Source organism: Oncorhynchus nerka, linkage group LG9a (assembly GCF_034236695.1).
Source record: "Oncorhynchus nerka isolate Pitt River linkage group LG9a, Oner_Uvic_2.0, whole genome shotgun sequence".
Taxonomy (NCBI): Eukaryota; Metazoa; Chordata; class Actinopteri; order Salmoniformes; family Salmonidae; genus Oncorhynchus; species Oncorhynchus nerka.
Window position 1 is genome coordinate 3,708,255 of NC_088404.1, and position 19,491 is coordinate 3,727,745.

General features: G+C 44.2%; 1 protein-coding gene across 6 annotated transcripts in view; it reads right to left on the reverse strand.

The window, feature by feature from the left end:
• Positions 1-1,782: 1,782 nt before the first annotated feature.
• LOC115123985 (RAB3A interacting protein (rabin3)-like 1) overlaps positions 1,783-19,491 on the reverse strand; it is a 29,813-nt gene continuing 12,104 nt past the window's right edge. For 3 of the 6 annotated variants that reach the window (XM_065022203.1, XM_029653356.2, XM_065022204.1), the window contains 7 exons: positions 18,883-19,002; positions 9,838-9,966; positions 7,064-7,176; positions 6,060-6,083; positions 5,015-5,114; positions 4,770-4,836; positions 1,783-4,588 (listed from right to left, as the gene is read on the reverse strand). In XM_065022203.1, the coding sequence (XP_064878275.1) occupies positions 4,497-4,588; positions 4,770-4,836; positions 5,015-5,114; positions 6,060-6,083; positions 7,064-7,176; positions 9,838-9,966; positions 18,883-19,002 (645 nt within the window). In that variant the 3' untranslated portion in view covers positions 1,783-4,496. The remainder of the gene's footprint in view (positions 4,589-4,769; positions 4,837-5,014; positions 5,115-6,059; positions 6,084-7,063; positions 7,177-9,837; positions 9,967-18,882; positions 19,003-19,491) is intronic. The other 3 variants (XM_029653359.2, XM_029653358.2, XM_029653360.2) reach the window with 3 other exon arrangements.

The following is a 19,491-nucleotide window of genomic DNA, read 5'->3' on the forward strand; positions in this document are numbered from 1 at the left end:
AGTGAGTCTGGAACATCTACAATGTAGTGAGTCTGGAACATCTACAATGTAGTGAGTCTGGAACATCTACAATGTAGTGAGTCTGGAACATCTACAATGTAGTGAGTCTGGAACATCTACAATGTAGTGAGTCTGGAACATTCCCAGGATGTTGGAGCTCCATATTCCCTCCCTTTAAACAGGTTCGGCAACAACTGTGATGTGTGAGAGGGTCTCGACTTCGAGGCAAAGATGATCTATTTAATTGACAAGATAGCCGAGTGACCGCTTTAACAATTAAAATACATGTCCTCGGTGAGTAAAGGCAAGTGAGATCAGGTGGTAACATTCTAGCCAATGAGAGGGCAGATACGCGTGCGAACAACACGCACCAGGAAGTCGTTGTTCCTCGAAGTTGCTGGGAAAAGGCCACGTGCATCTTCTTACATTTGTACCGGAAGGCTTTAACATGTGACATGATTTGTAGGCTACTTCAGACAGGGCTTCTGTGGGTTAAATCCACACTCCTTCAAAACAGTGGAGGGGGCCCACAAAGGCACCCAACAAATGGAGAAAGTGCATCACATGGCATTTTCACATAACAAATAGAAGTTCATTTCTGTGACATCTAGCAGCAACAATTACTTTAAAAAGGTTATATCATTTGCAGACTCAAGAGACTATAACCGCGCCAGACAACACACAGATGGTTGGGTCTTTTGTCTCGACCGGCTCAGTGCTTTCCACAGGGACGCTGGCTCGCGTTGACAACAATGCTTCCCACAATTGTTTAAAGTTGGCTGGAGGTCCTTTGGGTGGTAGGCCATTCTTGATACACACAGGAAACTTTAGTGTGAGAGTGTGAGAGAAAAAAACAGCAGCATTGCAGTTCTTGACACAAACCGGTTCCCCCTGTTCCAAGACACATAGACAATCCCTGTCTCAAGGCTTTAAAAAAAAAAAATCCTTCTTTAACCTGTCTCCTCCCCTTCATCTACATGTCTCCTCCCCTTCATCTACACTGATTTAAAGTGGTTTTAACAGGTGACAATCAATCAGGAATCATAGCCATCTTTAGATTGATAGAAACATACACTGAGTGGACAAAATATTAAGAACACCTGCTATTCCTGTGAGATTGACCAGGTGAAGGCTATGATTCCTGATTGATTGTCACCTGTTAAAACCACGCGGCTGTAAGAACAGAGCTTTAATTGCACTTTCAGACTTCCGATAATTCTTCATTTAAAAGTTTGATAAATATATTTTTCATGCAGGATATGGCTAATATCAACCCTATAGTTGTCACGAATATTACCGAAGGTGACTCCCCTTCTTGTTCGGGTGGCGCACGGCGGTCGTCGTCGCCGGTCTACTAGCTATCGCTGATCCGTTGTTCTGTGTTCGTTTAGTTCTGTCTATTGGTATCACCTGTTTCTTGTTTGGTTGTTAGGGTGGGGTTATATATAGTCTGTTCAGCCTGCTTCTGTTTCGTGCGGGCTTGTTCTCCTGTTTCTTTGTTTGAGTGTATTTTTGTTGGCATTTGGGTTTCACGCTGTCCGTTTATATTTCTGTTCATTTGTGTTTCCACTTTTGTACATGTTATGTTTCCAGGACATTAAAGCGTGTTGTTTTTCCCACATCTTTTGCTCTCTGCGCCTGACTCCACACCTCTTCACTCATTTACACGTAACAATAGTAGTGTTTTAGAGTTATAGAACATAACTGTTGAACACAAACACACCCCCTGTACACACTGTTGGCTATGTATCCACGCAAAGCGACACAATTCATGGTCACGTATTGGCTTTAAACATCATTTATCATACACGACCTGGAGTGCAATTTCAATAACATTTTACAGGAGTGCAATTTACAACTATAAGGTTGAGCCGAACATACTGCAATCACTTACAACTGTTTTCTCTCCCAAAACTACAGTTATTTTAAAGCTGTGAATAAAAATTGGTGGTATCAGGGAGGAAGAAAAAAAAAAACGTATTGCTTAGTCGTCTACGATTGGTTTATAACTCCGTTATGTTAAAACTGTAATTCTTCATTTCTAGGATAGTTGTTGCTAAGCGGTCACAGTATCCAGAGTGAAGACGAGGATATTTCAGATCACTGCTTTTACTTCGTGTACCTGCAACACACACACACACACAACTTCTGAACTGGTTTGTACTAAAACAGACGCAGCTATTTATTTTTAATTGTTTTAAAATCCACACTGAGTGAATACTTCCCTTCCATAACCCATTCTCAGTCGAGGTGTCTTTCCTTTTATAAAGCCATGCAAGGTATTTACAACGTAGTGCAAGAATCTATCAGGGTTAAGGCAACGTAATGGGTGGTTTGGTTGTTAAGGTGAGAGGAGACGACAACACGTACGTAGTCTGGTTGTTAAGGTGAGAGGAGACGACAACACGTACGTAGTCTGGTTGTTAAGGTGAGAGGAGACGACAACACGTACGTAGTCTGGTTGTTAAGGTGAGAGGAGACGACAACACGTACGTAGTCTGGTTGTTAAGGTGAGAGGAGACGACAACACGTACGTAGTCTGGTTGTTAAGGTGAGAGGAGACGACAACACGTACGTAGCCTGGTTGTTAAGGTGAGAGGAGACGACAACACGTACGTAGCCTGTTGTTAAGGTGAGAGGAGACGACAACACGTACGTAGTCTGGTTGTTAAGGTGAGAGGAGACGACAACACGCACGTAGTCTGGTTGTTAAGGTGAGAGGAGACGACAACACGTACGTAGTCTGGTTGTTAAGGTGAGAGGAGACGACAACACGTACGTAGTCTGGTTGTTAAGGTGAGAGGAGACGACAACACGTACGTAGTCTGGTTGTTAAGGTGAGAGGAGACGACAACACGTACGTAGTCTGGTTGTTAAGGTGAGAGGAGACGACAACACGTACGTAGTCTGGTTGTTAAGGTGAGAGGAGACGACAACACGTACGTAGTCTGGTTGTTAAGGTGAGAGGAGACGACAACACGTACGTAGTCTGGTTGTTAAGGTGAGAGGAGACGACAACACATACGTAGTCTGGTTGTTAAGGTGAGAGGAGACGACAACACGTACGTAGTCTGGTTGTTAAGGTGAGAGGAGACGACAACACGTACGTAGTCTGGTTGTTAAGGTGAGAGGAGACGACAACACGTACGTAGTCTGGTTGTTAAGGTGAGAGGAGACGACAACACGTACGTAGTCTGGTTGTTAAGGTGAGAGGAGACGACAACACGTACGTAGTCTGGTTGTTAAGGTGAGAGGAGACGACAACACGTACGTAGTCTGGTTGTTAAGGTGAGAGGAGACGACAACACGTACGTAGTCTGGTTGTTAAGGTGAGAGGAGACGAGACAACATGCAGGACTGGTACACAGGTACCACATGACAGCTGGTACACAGGTACCAGGTACACAGGACTGGTACACAGGTACCACATGACAGCTGGTACACAGGTACCAGGTACACAGGTACCAGGTACACAGGTACCAGGTACACAGGTACCACATGACAGCTGGTACACAGGTACCAGGTACACAGGTACCACATGACAGCTGGTACACAGGTACCAGGTACACAGGTACCACATGACAGCTGGTACACAGGTACACAGGTACCACATGACAGCTGTTAGAATGAAAAGTGAACAGCATAGTTCTCTATTGGTCAGAACTCCCAACTTAAAAACATCTGTGTGATTAACCTGACCAGTTAGGATTAAACCCATATTAGTGTTTCCGTGGCAGCATGACACATGCGTATATAGTTTCAATCTGTGCCAACTAAGATCAGCTGTGTAACCACCGTAGTAATAACAAGAGTTTCTATGGTATATATTGATACATTTTCACATATACGCTACTGTCCTTTTAAAAGATGCTATTTATTGTATGTCTTTGTGGTTGTGTTATAATTATTGTGCTAGTTTATAAAGTACATAGCTCTAACTGCTAGCATCGTACGAACTCTACTGATCTCATAAGCTTACATTCTGTTTTGCTACAAATGGTTTTTTTTTCCGCTACCGTGTAGCTCGCCAGATCGGGCTGATTTGTTACGAGGCTAATCTAATCTAATCTAATCTAATCTAATTGCTAAATGGTGTAATATTTGCTGTAGCATTTCTGCTTCCCTCGTCAGACACACTTGAAAATGGCTCTCCTACTCAATAAGATCCGTGATCTGGTTTCTGTGTTCACCGTGGCCAGCTGAGGACTTTTCACACTACTGAGCCAAACCAGCCCAGTGGATGTTTGGGTTGGATTATCAGGACAGTGTAAAAAAGGGGTACTGGTGATCTTGTGTCTCTGTACAGCTGATTGGTATCTCTTGTCTTTCTAAGCCCAGGGTCGTGTTCAGTAGCCATGGAAACGGAAGAAAGCGTCCCTAAACATGTGGTAATATCTTGAACTGTCGAGCATAACGTTTTTTTTTTTTTTTTGCTACGGTGTGGCCCTAATGAACATGACCCAGGGCTAACGGTGACGTCTCCTCTTGTCTGTCTTCTATCCCTGGTCTGTGTCTGTGAGGTAGAAGCCCAGCTTGGCCACAGTCATCTCCCTCCGTAGACGTGTCACTTCCCAGAACATCTGTTCCGCTGGGGGGGTCAGGGGTCAAAGACATTTCATTAGTTGAAAGGGTTTCAGAACACCAGACAGATTTGCTGTCTCACATTGACAGGAGAGGAATGTAAATGCCAGGAGACAACACTGTTAAAAATGGGGTCCATTGTTGACCTCAGTGTGTTTATCTGTTAAGAGGAAGGACGCCACACTTACCATCATGTCTGACCAGGCCCTGCTGTATGTAGCGGATATAGGTGAAGAAATTACACGCCGCTGTAATCTGGAGGGGTTGGAAATGAGAACGGGTTTCACAATTTCAAAATAAAAGTTCAGCAATGATAAAAGTCTTTATGAACACAAAAAGGTAGCCATATTCATCTGAATGAATGTTATGCATCAATGTTTAGAATGCATAATGTTGTTTAAATGATAAGGACACAACAAACATGGTTAGGTACCCGTGCCCTGCTGGAGGGAGAGATGTGGTAGTAACTCTCTCTGTCTCCAAGTTTGATGCGGTGCTTACAGGACCGGGACACGCCGCTCAACGCACACTTCCTGTCAGAGGCAGAGAAACATAACACGACTCGCTCATTTATCTATGGAACTCTATGGGCCAGTTTTCCAGACCTCATTCATCTATAGAACTCTATGGGCCAGTTTTCCAGAACCTCATTCATCTATGGAACTCTATGGGACAGTTTCCAGAACCTCATTCATCTATAGAACTCTATGGGCCAGTTTTCCAGACCTCATTCATCTATAGAACTCTATGGGCCAGTTTTCCAGACCTCATTCATCTATAGAACTCTATGGGCAAGTTTTCCAGACCTCATTCATCTATAGAACTCTATGGGCCAGTTTTCCAGACCTCATTCATCTATAGAACTCTATGGGACAGTTTCCAGACCTCATTCATCTATAGAACTCTATGGGCCAGTTTTCCAGACCTCATTCATCTATAGAACTCTATGGGACAGTTTCAGGACCTCATTCATCTATGGAACTCTATGGGCCAGTTTTCCAGACCTCATTCATCTATAGAACTCTATGGGACAGTTTCCAGAACCTCATTCATCTATAGAACTCTATGGGACAGTTTCAGGACCTCATTCATCTATGGAACTCTATGGGCCAGTTTCCGGAAATTCATCTATGGGCCGGTTTCCGGACCAAATTAAGACTAATCCTTAGTATTTGTTGCCCAAGAGCAGGCTTATTCTGGGTCTGTGAAATTGGCCCTACATGTAAACGATATGAAAATGTCATTGTTAGTTGTTTTAACATTAGAAACAATAAATGAACAAAGCGTGGTCTGGAACAGTGGAACAAGACATGCCTGCCTGGTTAGACAAAGTGTTATAGAGGACATTCTGACGAAGAAGAGCGACTAAGGAGAGCGACTCAGTATACAGTCACACCATAGAACAAGTCCTTTTTTTTGTGGAAAAGGAAAGTAAATAAAACGATTGGCTCCAAAAAAAAAAAAAAAACTTCACTTACGTCTCTACTGCTGCTCTCAGGCCACTGGGAAAAAGAATTCAATCAAATTGTGAATAGGAAGCATGATAGGAAGCATGAGGTGAAGCAACGTAGCCCATTGAGTCAACCCATTAGCACTCAGAAAACCCGAAACAGATTTGAAGAGAAACCCAAACCCAATCTATTAGAAAGTCAGACAAATCAACCCCCCCCAAAAAAAAACCCATCAAGCTATAGACAGATTTTTTACTTCTAAAGTTGAAATATAGTTAAATCATCCGGTATCCTATGGAAATGAGGACTTAAGGATTGAGCTGGAATGTTCTGAGTGAAGGAAAGATGATCACAGGGTTGCAGTCACTGATAAGGATGGATGTGGATTAGTGAGGAATGGAGGCCGAGGACACATTAAGGGAGAAGGAGCAGTTTACTACCCTATATAACAGTGGTATGTGTATATATATATATACACATATATATATATATATATATATATATATACACACATACATACGAGTATATGCATATACACACAAATGTAAACGATCATTATCATTTATTTATTAAGTCAGTATTTAATTTGTTTATGCATGTTTTTGGGGGGGGGGGGTTTGTTGTAAAATAAAATATTACATAAAAAGACCAACCAAGTTCCTATAATGTGATATTCATCACAGAAGACAGGTGTAGTCACCAAGAGGAGAGGAACTGTCTGTTTTAATGTGATACTCATCACAGAAGACAGGTGTAGTCACCAAGAGGAGAGGAAGTGTCTGTTTTAATGTGATATTCATCACAGAAGACAGGTGTAGTCACCAGGAGGAGAGGAGCTGTCCGTTTTAATTTGAGCATGAATAGGCAGTGAATGAGAATAAGAGGTGACAGAGAAAGAACGAGTGATGGGAGTAGTGCAGATGTGATTACTGTTGTCAACATAGTATCAACAACAACAACAACAACAAAAATTACCCAGAATACATTTCCTGAGGAAAACAACCTTGTAAAAACGTTGACTGATCACTCACTTGGGCCCGCCACACTCTATGGCGTTGGCTTTGACCATGGGTAACGCAGACACGGCCACCGGCTCGATGGTCAGCGAGTTGTTCTCCACTGCATTCTGCACCGACTGAGACAACTGTTGACAGAAGACTATTCATAAAAACAGGAATAAAAACAAACACATATAGAATATAGACATTGAATCTTGTGACTGACTTGTTTCATGTGAATTGTGTCACTTAGCATTTATTGTCTAATCTGAATGTTACAGATGAAGTTCCCTCTCAGAAAAATAAAATTCTATTGTGGTACGAGTACCGGTAGTTGTGCCATTCTATTCTAGTACGAGTAGTTGTGCCATTCTATTCTGGTACGAGTAGTTGTGTCATTATATTCTGGTACGAGTAGTTGTGCCATTCTATTGTGGTACGAGTAGTTGTGCCATTCTATTCTAGTACGAGTAGTTGTGCCATTCCATTCTGGTACGAGTAGTTGTGCCATTCTATTCTAGTACGAGTAGTTGTGTCATTCTATTCTGGTACGAGTAGTTGTGCCATTCCATTCTGGTACGAGTAGTTGTGCCATTCTATTGTGGTACGAGTAGTTGTGCCATTCTATTGTGGTACGAGTAGTTGTGCCATTCTATTGTGGTACGAGTAGTTGTGCCATTCCATTCTGGTACGAGTAGTTGTGCCATTCTATTGTGGTACGAGTAGTTGTGCCATTCTATTGTGATACGAGTAGTTGTGCCATTCCATTCTGGTACGAGTAGTTGTGCCATTCCATTCTGGTACGAGTAGTTGTGCCATTCTATTCTGGTACGAGTAGTTGTGCTATTCTATTGTGGTACGAGTAGTTGTGCCATTCCATTCTGGTACGAGTAGTTGTGCCATTCTATTGTGGTACGAGTAGTTGTGCCATTCCATTCTGGTACGAGTAGTTGTGCCATTCCATTCTGGTACGAGTAGTTGTGCCATTCCATTCTGGTACGAGTAGTTGTGCCATTCTATTCTGGTACGAGTAGTTGTGCCATTCTATTCTGGTACGAGTAGTTGTGCTATTCTATTGTGGTACGAGTAGTTGTGCCATTCCATTCTGGTACGAGTAGTTGTGCCATTCATTCTGGTATGAGTAGTTGTGCCATTTTATTCTGTCTGTACGTACAGTTGAAGTCAGAAGTTTACATACACCTTAGCCAAATACATTTCAACTCAGTTTTTCACAATTCCTGACATTTAATCCTAGTAAAGATTCCCTGTCTTAGGTCAGTTAGAATCACCCCTTTATTTTAAGAATGTGAAATGTCAGAATAATACTAGAGAGAATGATTTATTTCAGCTTTTATTTCTTTCATCACATTCCCAGTTTACATACTCAATTAGTATTTGGTAGCATTGCCTTTAAATTGTTTAACTTGGGTCAAACGTTTTGGGTAGCCTTCCACAAGCTTCCCACAATAAGTTGGGTAGATTTTGGCCCATTCCACCTGACAGAGATGGTGTAACTGAGTCAGGTTTGTAGGCCTCCTTGCTCGCACACACTTTTTCAGTTCTGCCCACATATTTTCTATACGATTGAGGTCAGGGCTTTGTGATGGAAACTCCAATACCTTGACTTTGTGGTCCTTAAGCCATTTTGCCACAACTTTGGAAGTATGCTTGGGGTCATTGTCCATCTGGAAGATCCATTTGAGACCAAGCTTTAACTTCCTGACTGATGTCTTGAGATGTTGCTTCAATATATCCACATCATTTCCCATCCTCATGATGCCATCTATTTTGTGAAGTGCACCAGTCCCTCCTGAAGCAAAGCACCCCCACAACATGATGCCGCCACCCCCATGCTTCACGGTTGGGATGGTGTTCTTCGCCTTGCAAGCCTCCCCCGTTTTCCTCCAAACATAACAATGGTCATTATGGCCAAAGAGTTCTATTCTGTTTCATCAGACCAGAGAACATTTCTCCAGAAACTACGATCTTTGTCCCCATGTGCAGTTGCAAACCATAGTCCGGCTTTTTTATAGCGGTTTTAGAGCAGTGGCTTCTTCCTTGCTGAGCGGCCTTTCAGGTTATGTCGATATAGGACTCATTTTACTGTGGATATAGATACTTTTATACCTGTTTCCTCCAGCATCTTCACAAGGTCCTTTGCTGTTGTTCTGGGATTGATTTGCACTTTTCGCACCAAAGTACGTTCATCTCTAGGAGACAGAACACATCTCCTTCCTGAGCGGTATGATGGCTGCGTGGTCCCATGGTGTTTATACTTGCGTACTATTGTTTGTACAGATGAATGTGGTACCTTCAGGTGTTTGGAAATTACTCCCAAGGATGAACCAGACTTGTGGAGGTCTATAATTTTTCTTCTGAGGTCTTGGCTGATTTTCTTTGATTTTCCCATGATGTCAAGCAAAGAGGCACTGAGTTTGAAGGTAGACCTTGAAATACATCCACAGGTACACGTCCAATTGACTCAAATGATGTCAATTAGCCTATCAGAAGCTTCTAAAGCCATGACATCATTTTCTGAAATTTTCCAAGCTGTTTAAAGGCACAGTCAACTTAGTGTATGTGAACTTCTGACCCACTGGAGTTGTGATACAGTGAAATAATCTGTCTGTAAACAATTGTTGGAAAAAAAAATGACTTAGGACATCTACTTTGTGCATGACACAGACTTGCCAAAACTATAGTTTGTTAACAAGAAATTTGTGGAGTGGTTGAAAAACGAGTTTTAATGACTCCAACCTAAGTGTATGTAAACTTCCGACTACAGAGAAACACAGAAAGGTACATACCTCAGATTTGGTGAAGGAGAGACAGGGGCCGATGTCCTCTCTGTAAATACGGCCCAGGAAGGCTGATGTTCTGTCCAGACTAGGTCTGTCTTTCCAGGTCAGGAACTCTGCATACAGCACGTTGTCCATCTGAGGACAGGAAACACTGTATAATTGTAATGAGAAATGATTGTATTTCATTATTTTCCTGTATTGGATTTACTGTGTATATAGATTCATATGTAATAAACAGGATTGTATTTGCAGGACAGATGGGAAACAGGAGTTAACCAGGTATATTTAAGTAAGTAGTTGTCACTTTATTGATGTTCCTACCTTTGACCTGTTACCTTTGACCTGTTACCTTTGACCTTTTAAACTACCAGGGCGGCAGCGTAGCCTAGTGGTTAGAGTGTAGAGGAGGCAGCGTAGCCTAGTGGTTAGAGTGTAGAGGTGGCAGGGTAGCCTAGTGGTTAGAGTGTAGAGGTGGCAGCGTAGCCTAGTGGTTCGAGTGTGTAGGGTGGGCAGGTGGTAGCCTAGTGGTTAGAGTGTAGAGGCGGCAGCGTAGCCTAGTGGTTAGAGTGTAGAGGCGGCAGCGTAGCCTAGTGGTTAGAGTGTAGAGGCGGCAGCGTAGCCTAGTGGTTAGAGTGTAGAGGAGGCAGCGTAGCCTAGTGGTTAGAGTGTAGAGGAGGCAGCGTAGCCTAGTGGTTAGAGTGTAGAGGCGGCAGCGTAGCCTAGTGGTTAGGTGTAGAGGCGGCAGTAGCCTAGTGGTTAGAGTGTAGAGGAGGCAGCGTAGCCTAGTGGTTAGAGTGTAGAGGCGGCAGCGTAGCCTAGTGGTTAGAGTGTAGAGGCGGCAGCGTAGCCTAGTGGTTAGGTTAGGGTAGCCTAGTGGTTAGAGAGAGGCGGCAGCGTAGCCTAGTGGTGGTTAGAGTGGTTAGAGTGTAGAGGCGGCAGCGTAGCCTAGTGGTTAGAGTGTAGAGGAGGCAGCGTAGCCTAGTGGTTAGAGTGTAGAGGCGGCAGCGTAGCCTAGTGGTTAGAGTAGAGGCGGCCAGTGGGGTAGGGGGCCTAGTGGTTAGGTTAGAGCGTTAGAGGCCGCAGGGAGCCTAGTGGTAGAGCGTTGGAACCGGAAGGTTGTGAGTTCAAACCCCCGAGCTGACAAGGTACAAATCTGTCGTTCTGCCCCTGAACAGGCAGTTAACCCACTGTTCCCAGGCTGTCATTGAAAATAAGAATGTGTTCTTAACTGACTTGCCTGGTTAAATAAAGGTAAAATAAAAAAATAAAAAAAATGTCTGCCAGTATTGTACGTTATGGTTCAAGTTTGATGCCAGATTGATACTGTATCTGTGATTCTAGAGCAGCTGTTGTCTTCCTACAAGCCTCTCTCACTGGTGTGATTCTAGAGCAGCTGTTGTCTTCCTACAAGCCTCTCTCACTGGTGTGATTCTAGAGCAGCTGTTGTCTTCCTACAAGCCTCTTACTGGTGTGATTCTAGAGCAGCTGTTGTCTTCCTACAAAGCAGCTGTTGTCTTCCTACAAGCCTCTCTCACTGGTGTGATTCTAGAGCAGCTGTTGTCTTCCTACAAGCCTCTCTCACTGGTGTGATTCTAGAGCAGCTGTTGTCTTCCTATAAGCCTCTCTCACTGGTGTGATTCTAGAGCAGCTGTTGTCTTCCTACAAGCCTCTCTCACTGGTGTGATTCTAGAGCAGCTGTTGTCTTCCTACAAGCCTCTCTCACTGGTGTGATTCTAGAGCAGCTGTTGTCTTCCTACAAGCCTCTTACTGGTGTGATTCTAGAGCAGCTGTTGTCTTCCTACAAGCCTCTTACTGGTGTGATTCTAGAGCAGCTGTTGTCTTCCTACAAGCCTCTCACTGGTGTGATTCTAGAGCAGCTGTTGTCTTCCTATAAGCCTCTCTCACTGGTGTGATTCTAGAGCAGCTGTTGTCTTCCTACAAGCCTCTCTCACTGGTGTGATTCTAGAGCAGCTGTTGTCTTCCTACAAGCCTCTCTCACTGGTGTGATTCCATGACATTTGGTACTGTGTGGTTAATATATAAGGGCTTCCTCAGAGAAGGCATGATATTTACAGTCTTATTCTAAAATGGATTAAATAACTAATTTTACTCAATCGACACACAATATCCCATAATGATAACGCAAAAAGAGGGTTTAAGACATTTTTGCAAATGTGTAAAAAAAAAAAAAAAAAGATCTAAAACTGAAATAACATCAGTATTCAGACCCTTTGATATTATTCTCAAAAATGAGCTGTTTCCTGTTTCCTGTTTCCATTGAACATCCTTGAGATGATTTTACAACTTGATTGGAGTCCATCTGTTATAAATTCAATTGATTGGACATGATTTAGAAAAGCACACACCTGTCTATATTAAAAGGTCCCATAGTTGAAATTGCATGTCAGAGAAAAAAACAAGCTAGAGGTAGAAGGAACTGTCCATAGAGCTCCGAGACAGGATTGTGTCGAGGCACAGATCTGGGGAAGGGTACCAAAACAAAAAAAAATGTCTTCACCATTAAAAGTCCACAAAAACACAGTGGCACAGTTCCATTCTTAAATGGAAGAAGTTTGGAACCACCAACTCTCTTCCTGACTGCCCGGCCAAACAGCAATTGGGGAAGAAGGGCCTTGGTCAGGAAGGTGACCAAGAACCGATGGTCACTTTGACAGAGCTCCAGAGTTCCTCTGTGGAGATGGGAGAACCTTCCAGAAGGACAACCATCTCTGCAGCACTCCACCTCAGTAAAAAAGCACATGACCGCCCATTTGGAGTTTGCCAAAAAGGCACCTAAAGACTCTCAAGACCATGAGGTGAATTTTTTTTGTTTGTCTATCAACAATGACAAGCCACCGGGGTCTGACAATCTAGATGGAAAATGACTGAGGATAATAGCAGACGATATTGCCACATCTTCAATTTAAGCCTACTACAAAGTGTGTGCCCTCAGGCCTGGAGGGAAGCTAAAGTGTTTCCGCTACCCAAGAATAGTAAATCCCCCTTTACTGGCTCAAATAGCCGACCAATCAGCCTGTTACTAACCCTTAGTAAACTTCTATACATTTTTTGTTTACCAGATACAGTAAACAAATTGACAACATAATTTCAGATTGCTTATTGGGAAGGACACTCAACAAGCACAGCACTTACACAAATGACTGACGATTGCAGAGCAATTGATGATGAAATGATTGTGGAGGATGTCTTGTTAGAATTCAATGCAGCTTTTGACATTATTGATCATAGTCTGCTGCTGGAAAGTATGTGTTCTGGCTTTACACCCCCTGCTACAATGTGGATAAAGAGTTACCTGTCTAACAGAACACAGAGGGTGTTCTTTAATGGAAGCCTATCAAATATAATCCAGTTTGAATCAGGAATTCCCCAGGGCAGCTGTTTAGGCCCCTTGCTTTTACATTTTTTTTTACTAACGACATACTAACTGAGTAAAGGTAGAGTGTCAACGAATGCGGACGACTCAACACTATACACGTCAGCTACTACAGCGACTGAAATGACTGCAACACTCAACAAAGAGCTGCAGTTAGTTTCAGAATGGGTAGTAAGGAATAAGTTAGTCCTACATATTTCCAAAACTAAAAACATTGTATTTGGAACAAAACACTTACTAAACCCTAAACCTCAACCAAATCTTGTAATGAATCATGTGGAAATTGAGCAAGTTGAGGTGACTAAACTGCTTGGAGTAACCCTATATTGTAAACTGTCATGGACAAAACATATTGATACAACAGTAGCTAAAATGGGGAGAAGTCTGTCCAAAATTGTAATTGGCTCAGAACAGGGCAGTACGGCTGGCCCTTGGATATACACAGAGAGATAATATTAATAATATGCATGTCAATCTCTCCTGGCTCAAAGTGGAGGAGAGATTGGCTTCATCACTACTTTTATTTCTGAGAGGTATTGACATGTTGAATGGACCGAGCTGTGACACCCATACATACCCCACAAGACATGCCACAAGAGGTCTCTTCACAGTCCCCAAGTCCAGAACAGACTATGGGAGGAACACAGTACTACATAGAGCCATGACTACATGGAACTCTATTCCACAGTACTACATAGAGCCATGACTACATGGAACTCTATTCCACAGTACTACATAGAGCCATGACTACATGGAACTCTATTCCACAGTACTACATAGATCCATGACTACATGGAACTCTATTCCACAGTAATACATAGATCCATGACTACATGGAACTCTATTCCACAGTACTACATAGAGCCATGACTACATGGAACTCTATTCCACAGTACATAGAGCCATGATAGAGCCATGACTACATGGAACTCTATTCCACAGTACTCCACATAGAGCCATGACTACATGGAACTCTAGAGCCATGACTACATGGAACTCTACTTCCACAGTACTACATAGAGCCATGACTACATGGAACTATTCCACTACATAGAGCCATGATTCCACAGTACTACATAGAGCCATGACTACATTGGAACTCTATTCCACAGTACTACATAGAGCCATGACTACATGGAACTCTATTCCACAGTACTACATAGAGCCATGACTACATGGAACTCTATTCCACAGTACTACATAGAGCCATGACTACATGGAACTCTATTCCACAGTACTACATAGAGCCAGAGCCATTGACTACATAGAGCCATGGAACTCTATTCCACACTCTATTCCACAGTACTACATAGAGCCATGACTACATGGAACTCTATTCCACAGTACTACATAGAGCCATGACTACATGGAACTCTATTCCACAGTACTACATAGAGCCATGACTACATGGAACTCTATTCCACAGTACTACATAGAGCCATGACTACATGGAACTCTATTCCACAGTACTACATAGAGCCATGACTACATGGAACTCTATTCCACAGTACTACATAGAGCCATGACTACATGGAACTACTACATTCCACAGAACTCTATTCCACAGTACTACATAGAGCCATGACTACATGGAACTCTATTCCACAGTACTACATAGAGCCATGACTACATGGATGGAACTCTATTCCACAGTACTACATAGAGCCATGACCATTGACTACATGGAACTACATGGAACTATTCCACAGTACTACATAGAGCCATTGACTACATGGAACTCTATTCCACAGTACATAGAGCCATAGAGCCATGACTACATGGAACTCTATTCCACAGTACTACATAGAGCCATGACTACATGGAACTCTATTCCATTCCAGTACATAGAGCCATGAGAGCCATTGACTAGACATGGAACTCTATTCCACAGTACTACATAGAGCCATGACTACATGGAACTCTATTCCACATCAGGTAACTGATGCAGCAGTAGAATCAGAATTTAAAAACAGATAAAATACACCTTATGAAGCAGGGTGGTGGCAGCATCACTGCTCTGGGGATGTTTTTCAGTGGCAGGGACTGGGAGACTAGTCAGGATCGAGGGAAAGATGAGTGGAGTGAAGTACTGAGAGATCTTTGATGGAAACCTGCTCCAGAGCAGCTCGGGACCTCAGACTGGGGTGAAGGTTTGTAGTGGCCAATCGATTCAAACATGACACGACCAGGAACTTTGAATTCAATGATAGACTTTTAATACACCCCCGTATCAGAAGCCGGAGAGCCCTGCAGGACCCACAGGACTCACCCCCTCCAGAGCTCTCGCTCTCCTTTTTATCTCCTTGCATACATTATCAGTTCATCCCCCAATGCAAATCCCCCTTACATTCCAATCTGTTCGTCCTGCTTGTTCAGCCCAGTAACGCCCACATCTGCTTTCGGCCAGATTACAAGACCCTTCCTGTTCCTAAAGATAATATACATCCCCCTTCCTGTGGCCTGTGCTCAGACCCTGTAATTAACCCTATGTGTCCCACTGCATGTGTCTTTCATCTCCTTTAACTTTAGGGTTCCCATCTGTTCTGGTCCCCTGCTCTTCATATGGTTGACTAAGGTCAAACAGACTTGTGTTTCCCCTGTGATGTGACCGATGCCTGCAATCCGTCAGTTAGTCACCTGGCCGACCCCGTCCCCAGGCAATCCATCAGTTAGTCACCTGGCCGACCCCGTCCCCAGGCAATCCATCAGTTAGTCACCTGGCCGATCCCGTCCCCAGGCAATCCATCAGTTAGTCATTTAGCTGACCCCCTCCTTTTTCTATCCCTTTGTTCCTTGTATGCCCAGCTAGCCTAAGCGTCTATGTGTCTGCATTTTTAGTGTCCCCTATGACCTTTAACTGCTTCCTGCCCTATACAATAGAAAAATGCATTTTACCAGAACAAGGAATGAACCCATAACTTTACCTTTTCTCTTTTGTTATCAAATCATGTATATAATTCTACCACAGGTTCACCTTCCAACAGAACAACGACCCTAAGCACACAGCCAAGACAACGCAGGAGTGGCTTCAGGACAAGTCTCTGAATGCCCTTGAGTGGCCCAGCCAGAGCCCGGAATTGAACCCAAACAGAGACTTGAAAATAGCTGTGCAGTGACGCTCCCTATCCAACCTGACAGAGCTTTAGAGGATCTGCAGAGAAGAATGGGAGGAACTCTCCAAATACAGGTGTGCCAATCTTGTAGCGTCATAACCAAGAAGACTTGATACTGTAATCGCTTCAACAAAGTACTGAGTAAAGGGTCTGAATATTTATGTAAATGTGAACTGTTTTTTATTTGTAATACATTTGCAAAAATGTATTTATAACCTGTTTTTGTTTGTCATTATTGGGTATTGTGTGTAGATTGATGAGAGGGGGGGGGGGGGGGAAACGATTGAATCCATTTTAGAATAAGGCTGCAACGTAACAAAATGTGGAAAAAGTCAAGGGGTCTGAATACTTTCCCGAATGCACTGTAGTGTCACAGTCCACGTAAAAAATGATCCAGGCAACATCACTCAGGAGAGGAAAGGTAGACATTCACTCACATATGAATTGTATTGTGTATTATTCAGCTGTGCTTTGTAAGCACATGAACAAATGAATTTCCCCCCTGGTGGGATAATAATGTTGATGTAAACCTACTCAGTCAGACCGAATAAAACTGACATATCAACCACTAGACACTGATCACACAGTAAAGTAGGGAAGGAATAACAACTATAGAAATGGCTGCATATCCACAGCTTCCCAGCCTGTCAATGGCTAAGCTTCCCAGCCTGTCAATGGCTAAGCTTCCCAGCCTGTCAATGGCTAAGCTTCCCAATGGCTAAGCTTCCCAACCTGTCAATGGCTAAGCTTCCCAGCCTGTCAATGGCTAAGCTTCCCAGCCTGTCAATGGCTACGCTTCCCAGCCTGTCAATGGCTACGCTTCCCAGCCTGTCAATGGCTAAGCTTCCCAGCCTGTCAATGGCTAAGCTTCCCAGCCTGTCAATGGCTAAGCTTCCCAGCCTGTCAATGGCTAAGCTTCCCAGCCTGTCAATGGCTAAGCTTCCCAGCCTGTCAATGGCTAAGCTTCCCAGCCTGTCAATGGCTAAGCTTCCCAGCCTGTCAATGGCTACGCTTCCCAGCCTGTCAATGGCTACGCTTCCCAACCTGTCAATGGCTAAGCTTCCCAACCTGTCAATGGCTAACCTTCCCAACCTGTCAATGGTTAAGCTTCCCAGCCTGTCAATGGCTAAGCTTCCCAGCCTGTCAATGGTTAAGCTTCCCAGCCTGTCAATGGCCAAGCTTCCCAATGGCTAAGCTTCCCAACCTGTCAATGGCTAAGCTTCCCAACCTGTCAATGGCTAAGCTTCCCAACCTGTCAATGGCTAAGCTTCCCAACCTGTCAATGGCTAAGCTTCCCAACCTGTCAATGGCTAAGCTTCCCAAACTGTCAATGGCTAAGCTTCCCAACCTGTCAATGGCTAAGCTTCCCAGCCTGTCAATGGCTAAGCTTCCCAGCCTGTCAATGGCTAAGCTTCCCAGCCTGTCAATGGCTAAGCTTCCCAAACTGTCAATGGTTAAGCTTCCCAAACTGTCAATGGTTAAGCTTCCCAACCTGTCAATGGCTAAGCTTCCCAGCCTGTCAATGGCTAAGCTTCCCAACCTGTCAATGGCTAAGCTTCCCAATGGCTAAGCTTCCAACCTGTCAATGGCTAAGCTTCCCAACCTGTCAATGCAATGGCTAAGCTTCCCAGCCTGTCAATGCAATGGCTAAGCTTCCCAACCTGTCAATGGCTAAGCTTCCCAACCTGTCAATGGCTAAGCTTCCCAACCTGTCAATGGCTAAGCTTCCCAGCCTGTCAATGGCTAAGCTTCCCAGCCTGTCAATGGCTAAGCTTCCCAATGGCTAAGCTTCCCAGCCTGTCAATGGCTAAGCTTCCCAGCCTGTCAATAGCTAAGTTTCCCAATGGCTAAGCTTCCCAGCCTGTCCATGGCTAAGCTTCCCAGCCTGTCCATGGCTAAGCTTCCCAGCCTGTCCATGGCTAAGCTTCCCAGCCTGTCCATGGCCCTGTGTAGGCCCTGTAATGAAGCCCTTTTTTATATAATTTGTTTTCCAGTAACCCATCCCTTAGTCTCTTCCAGTTCACCTCACCTTCGGTATGAAAGACTGTAGAAAAAGAGGCCAACAGAAGGTGGAGCATGAAAGCCGTTGGCACGTTCAAACAGAGGAGATTTGAAACCGGGAGGCTATAATCTTCCTGTGGTACCCACATGGGGTAGAGTCATTTCAACCAAATTATAGAACAAAATATGGCTTTTTTGTCTGAGGTATCCATTTTCAAAAAATGTAGTACACAAGCAATGCCATCACCGTAAATGAGCTTTTACTCTGGATAATTTGAGCTTCTGAAGAGGGATGGAAGGGTTGGTAGATTTGATTTTTGTTTTTATTAACGTCTACTCACGGCCAATCAGTCAGCAGAAGATGTCAATCAGCGCTTCACTCAAAACCTACTTTACCAATATGAAGTCTGGCTCTGGAGAACAACGTGAGGGAAGCCAAGGCTACCCCGTCCTAGAACCTCAAAGAGCAAGCAGAAACACAGTGGCAAGGAAAAAGTCCCTAGAAGGAAGAAATCTTAAGAGGACCCAGAAGGGTGTGGTTACCTGTCGGCTGAGAGAGCGTGGCCCCTCCCCCTTCTCTGCCCAGTAGGGTTCATAGGTCACAGAGATTGAGTGGCCCGGAACCAGACACAAAATCAGAGAGAGTAGTGCAGGAACCGTAGGCTGAGAGAGAGGAGGGTGGAGGGAGGGAAGGAGAGAGAGGAGGGTGGAGTGAGGGAAGGAGAGAGAGGAGGATGGAGGGAAGGAGAGAGAGAGAGAGAGAGGAGGATGGAGGGAAGGAGAGAGAGAGAGAGGAGGATGGAGGGAAGGAGAGAGAGAGAAGGATGGAGGGAAGGAGAGAGAAGGATGGAGGGAAGGAGAGAGAGAAGGATGGAGGGAAGGAGAGAGAGAGGGGAGGATGGAGGGAAGGAGAGAGAGAGGGGGAGGATGGAGGAGAGGGAGGATGGGAGAGAGAGAGAGGGAGGATGGAGGGAAGGAGAGGAGGATGAGGGAGGATGGAGGGAAGGAGATGGAGATGGAGGGAGGGAGGATGAGGGAAGAGAGAGGAGGATGGAGGATGGAGGGAAGGATGGAGGATGGAGGGAAGGAGAGAGAGAGGAGGATGGAGGATGGAGGGAAGGAGAGAGAGGAGGATGGAGGGAAGGAGAGAGA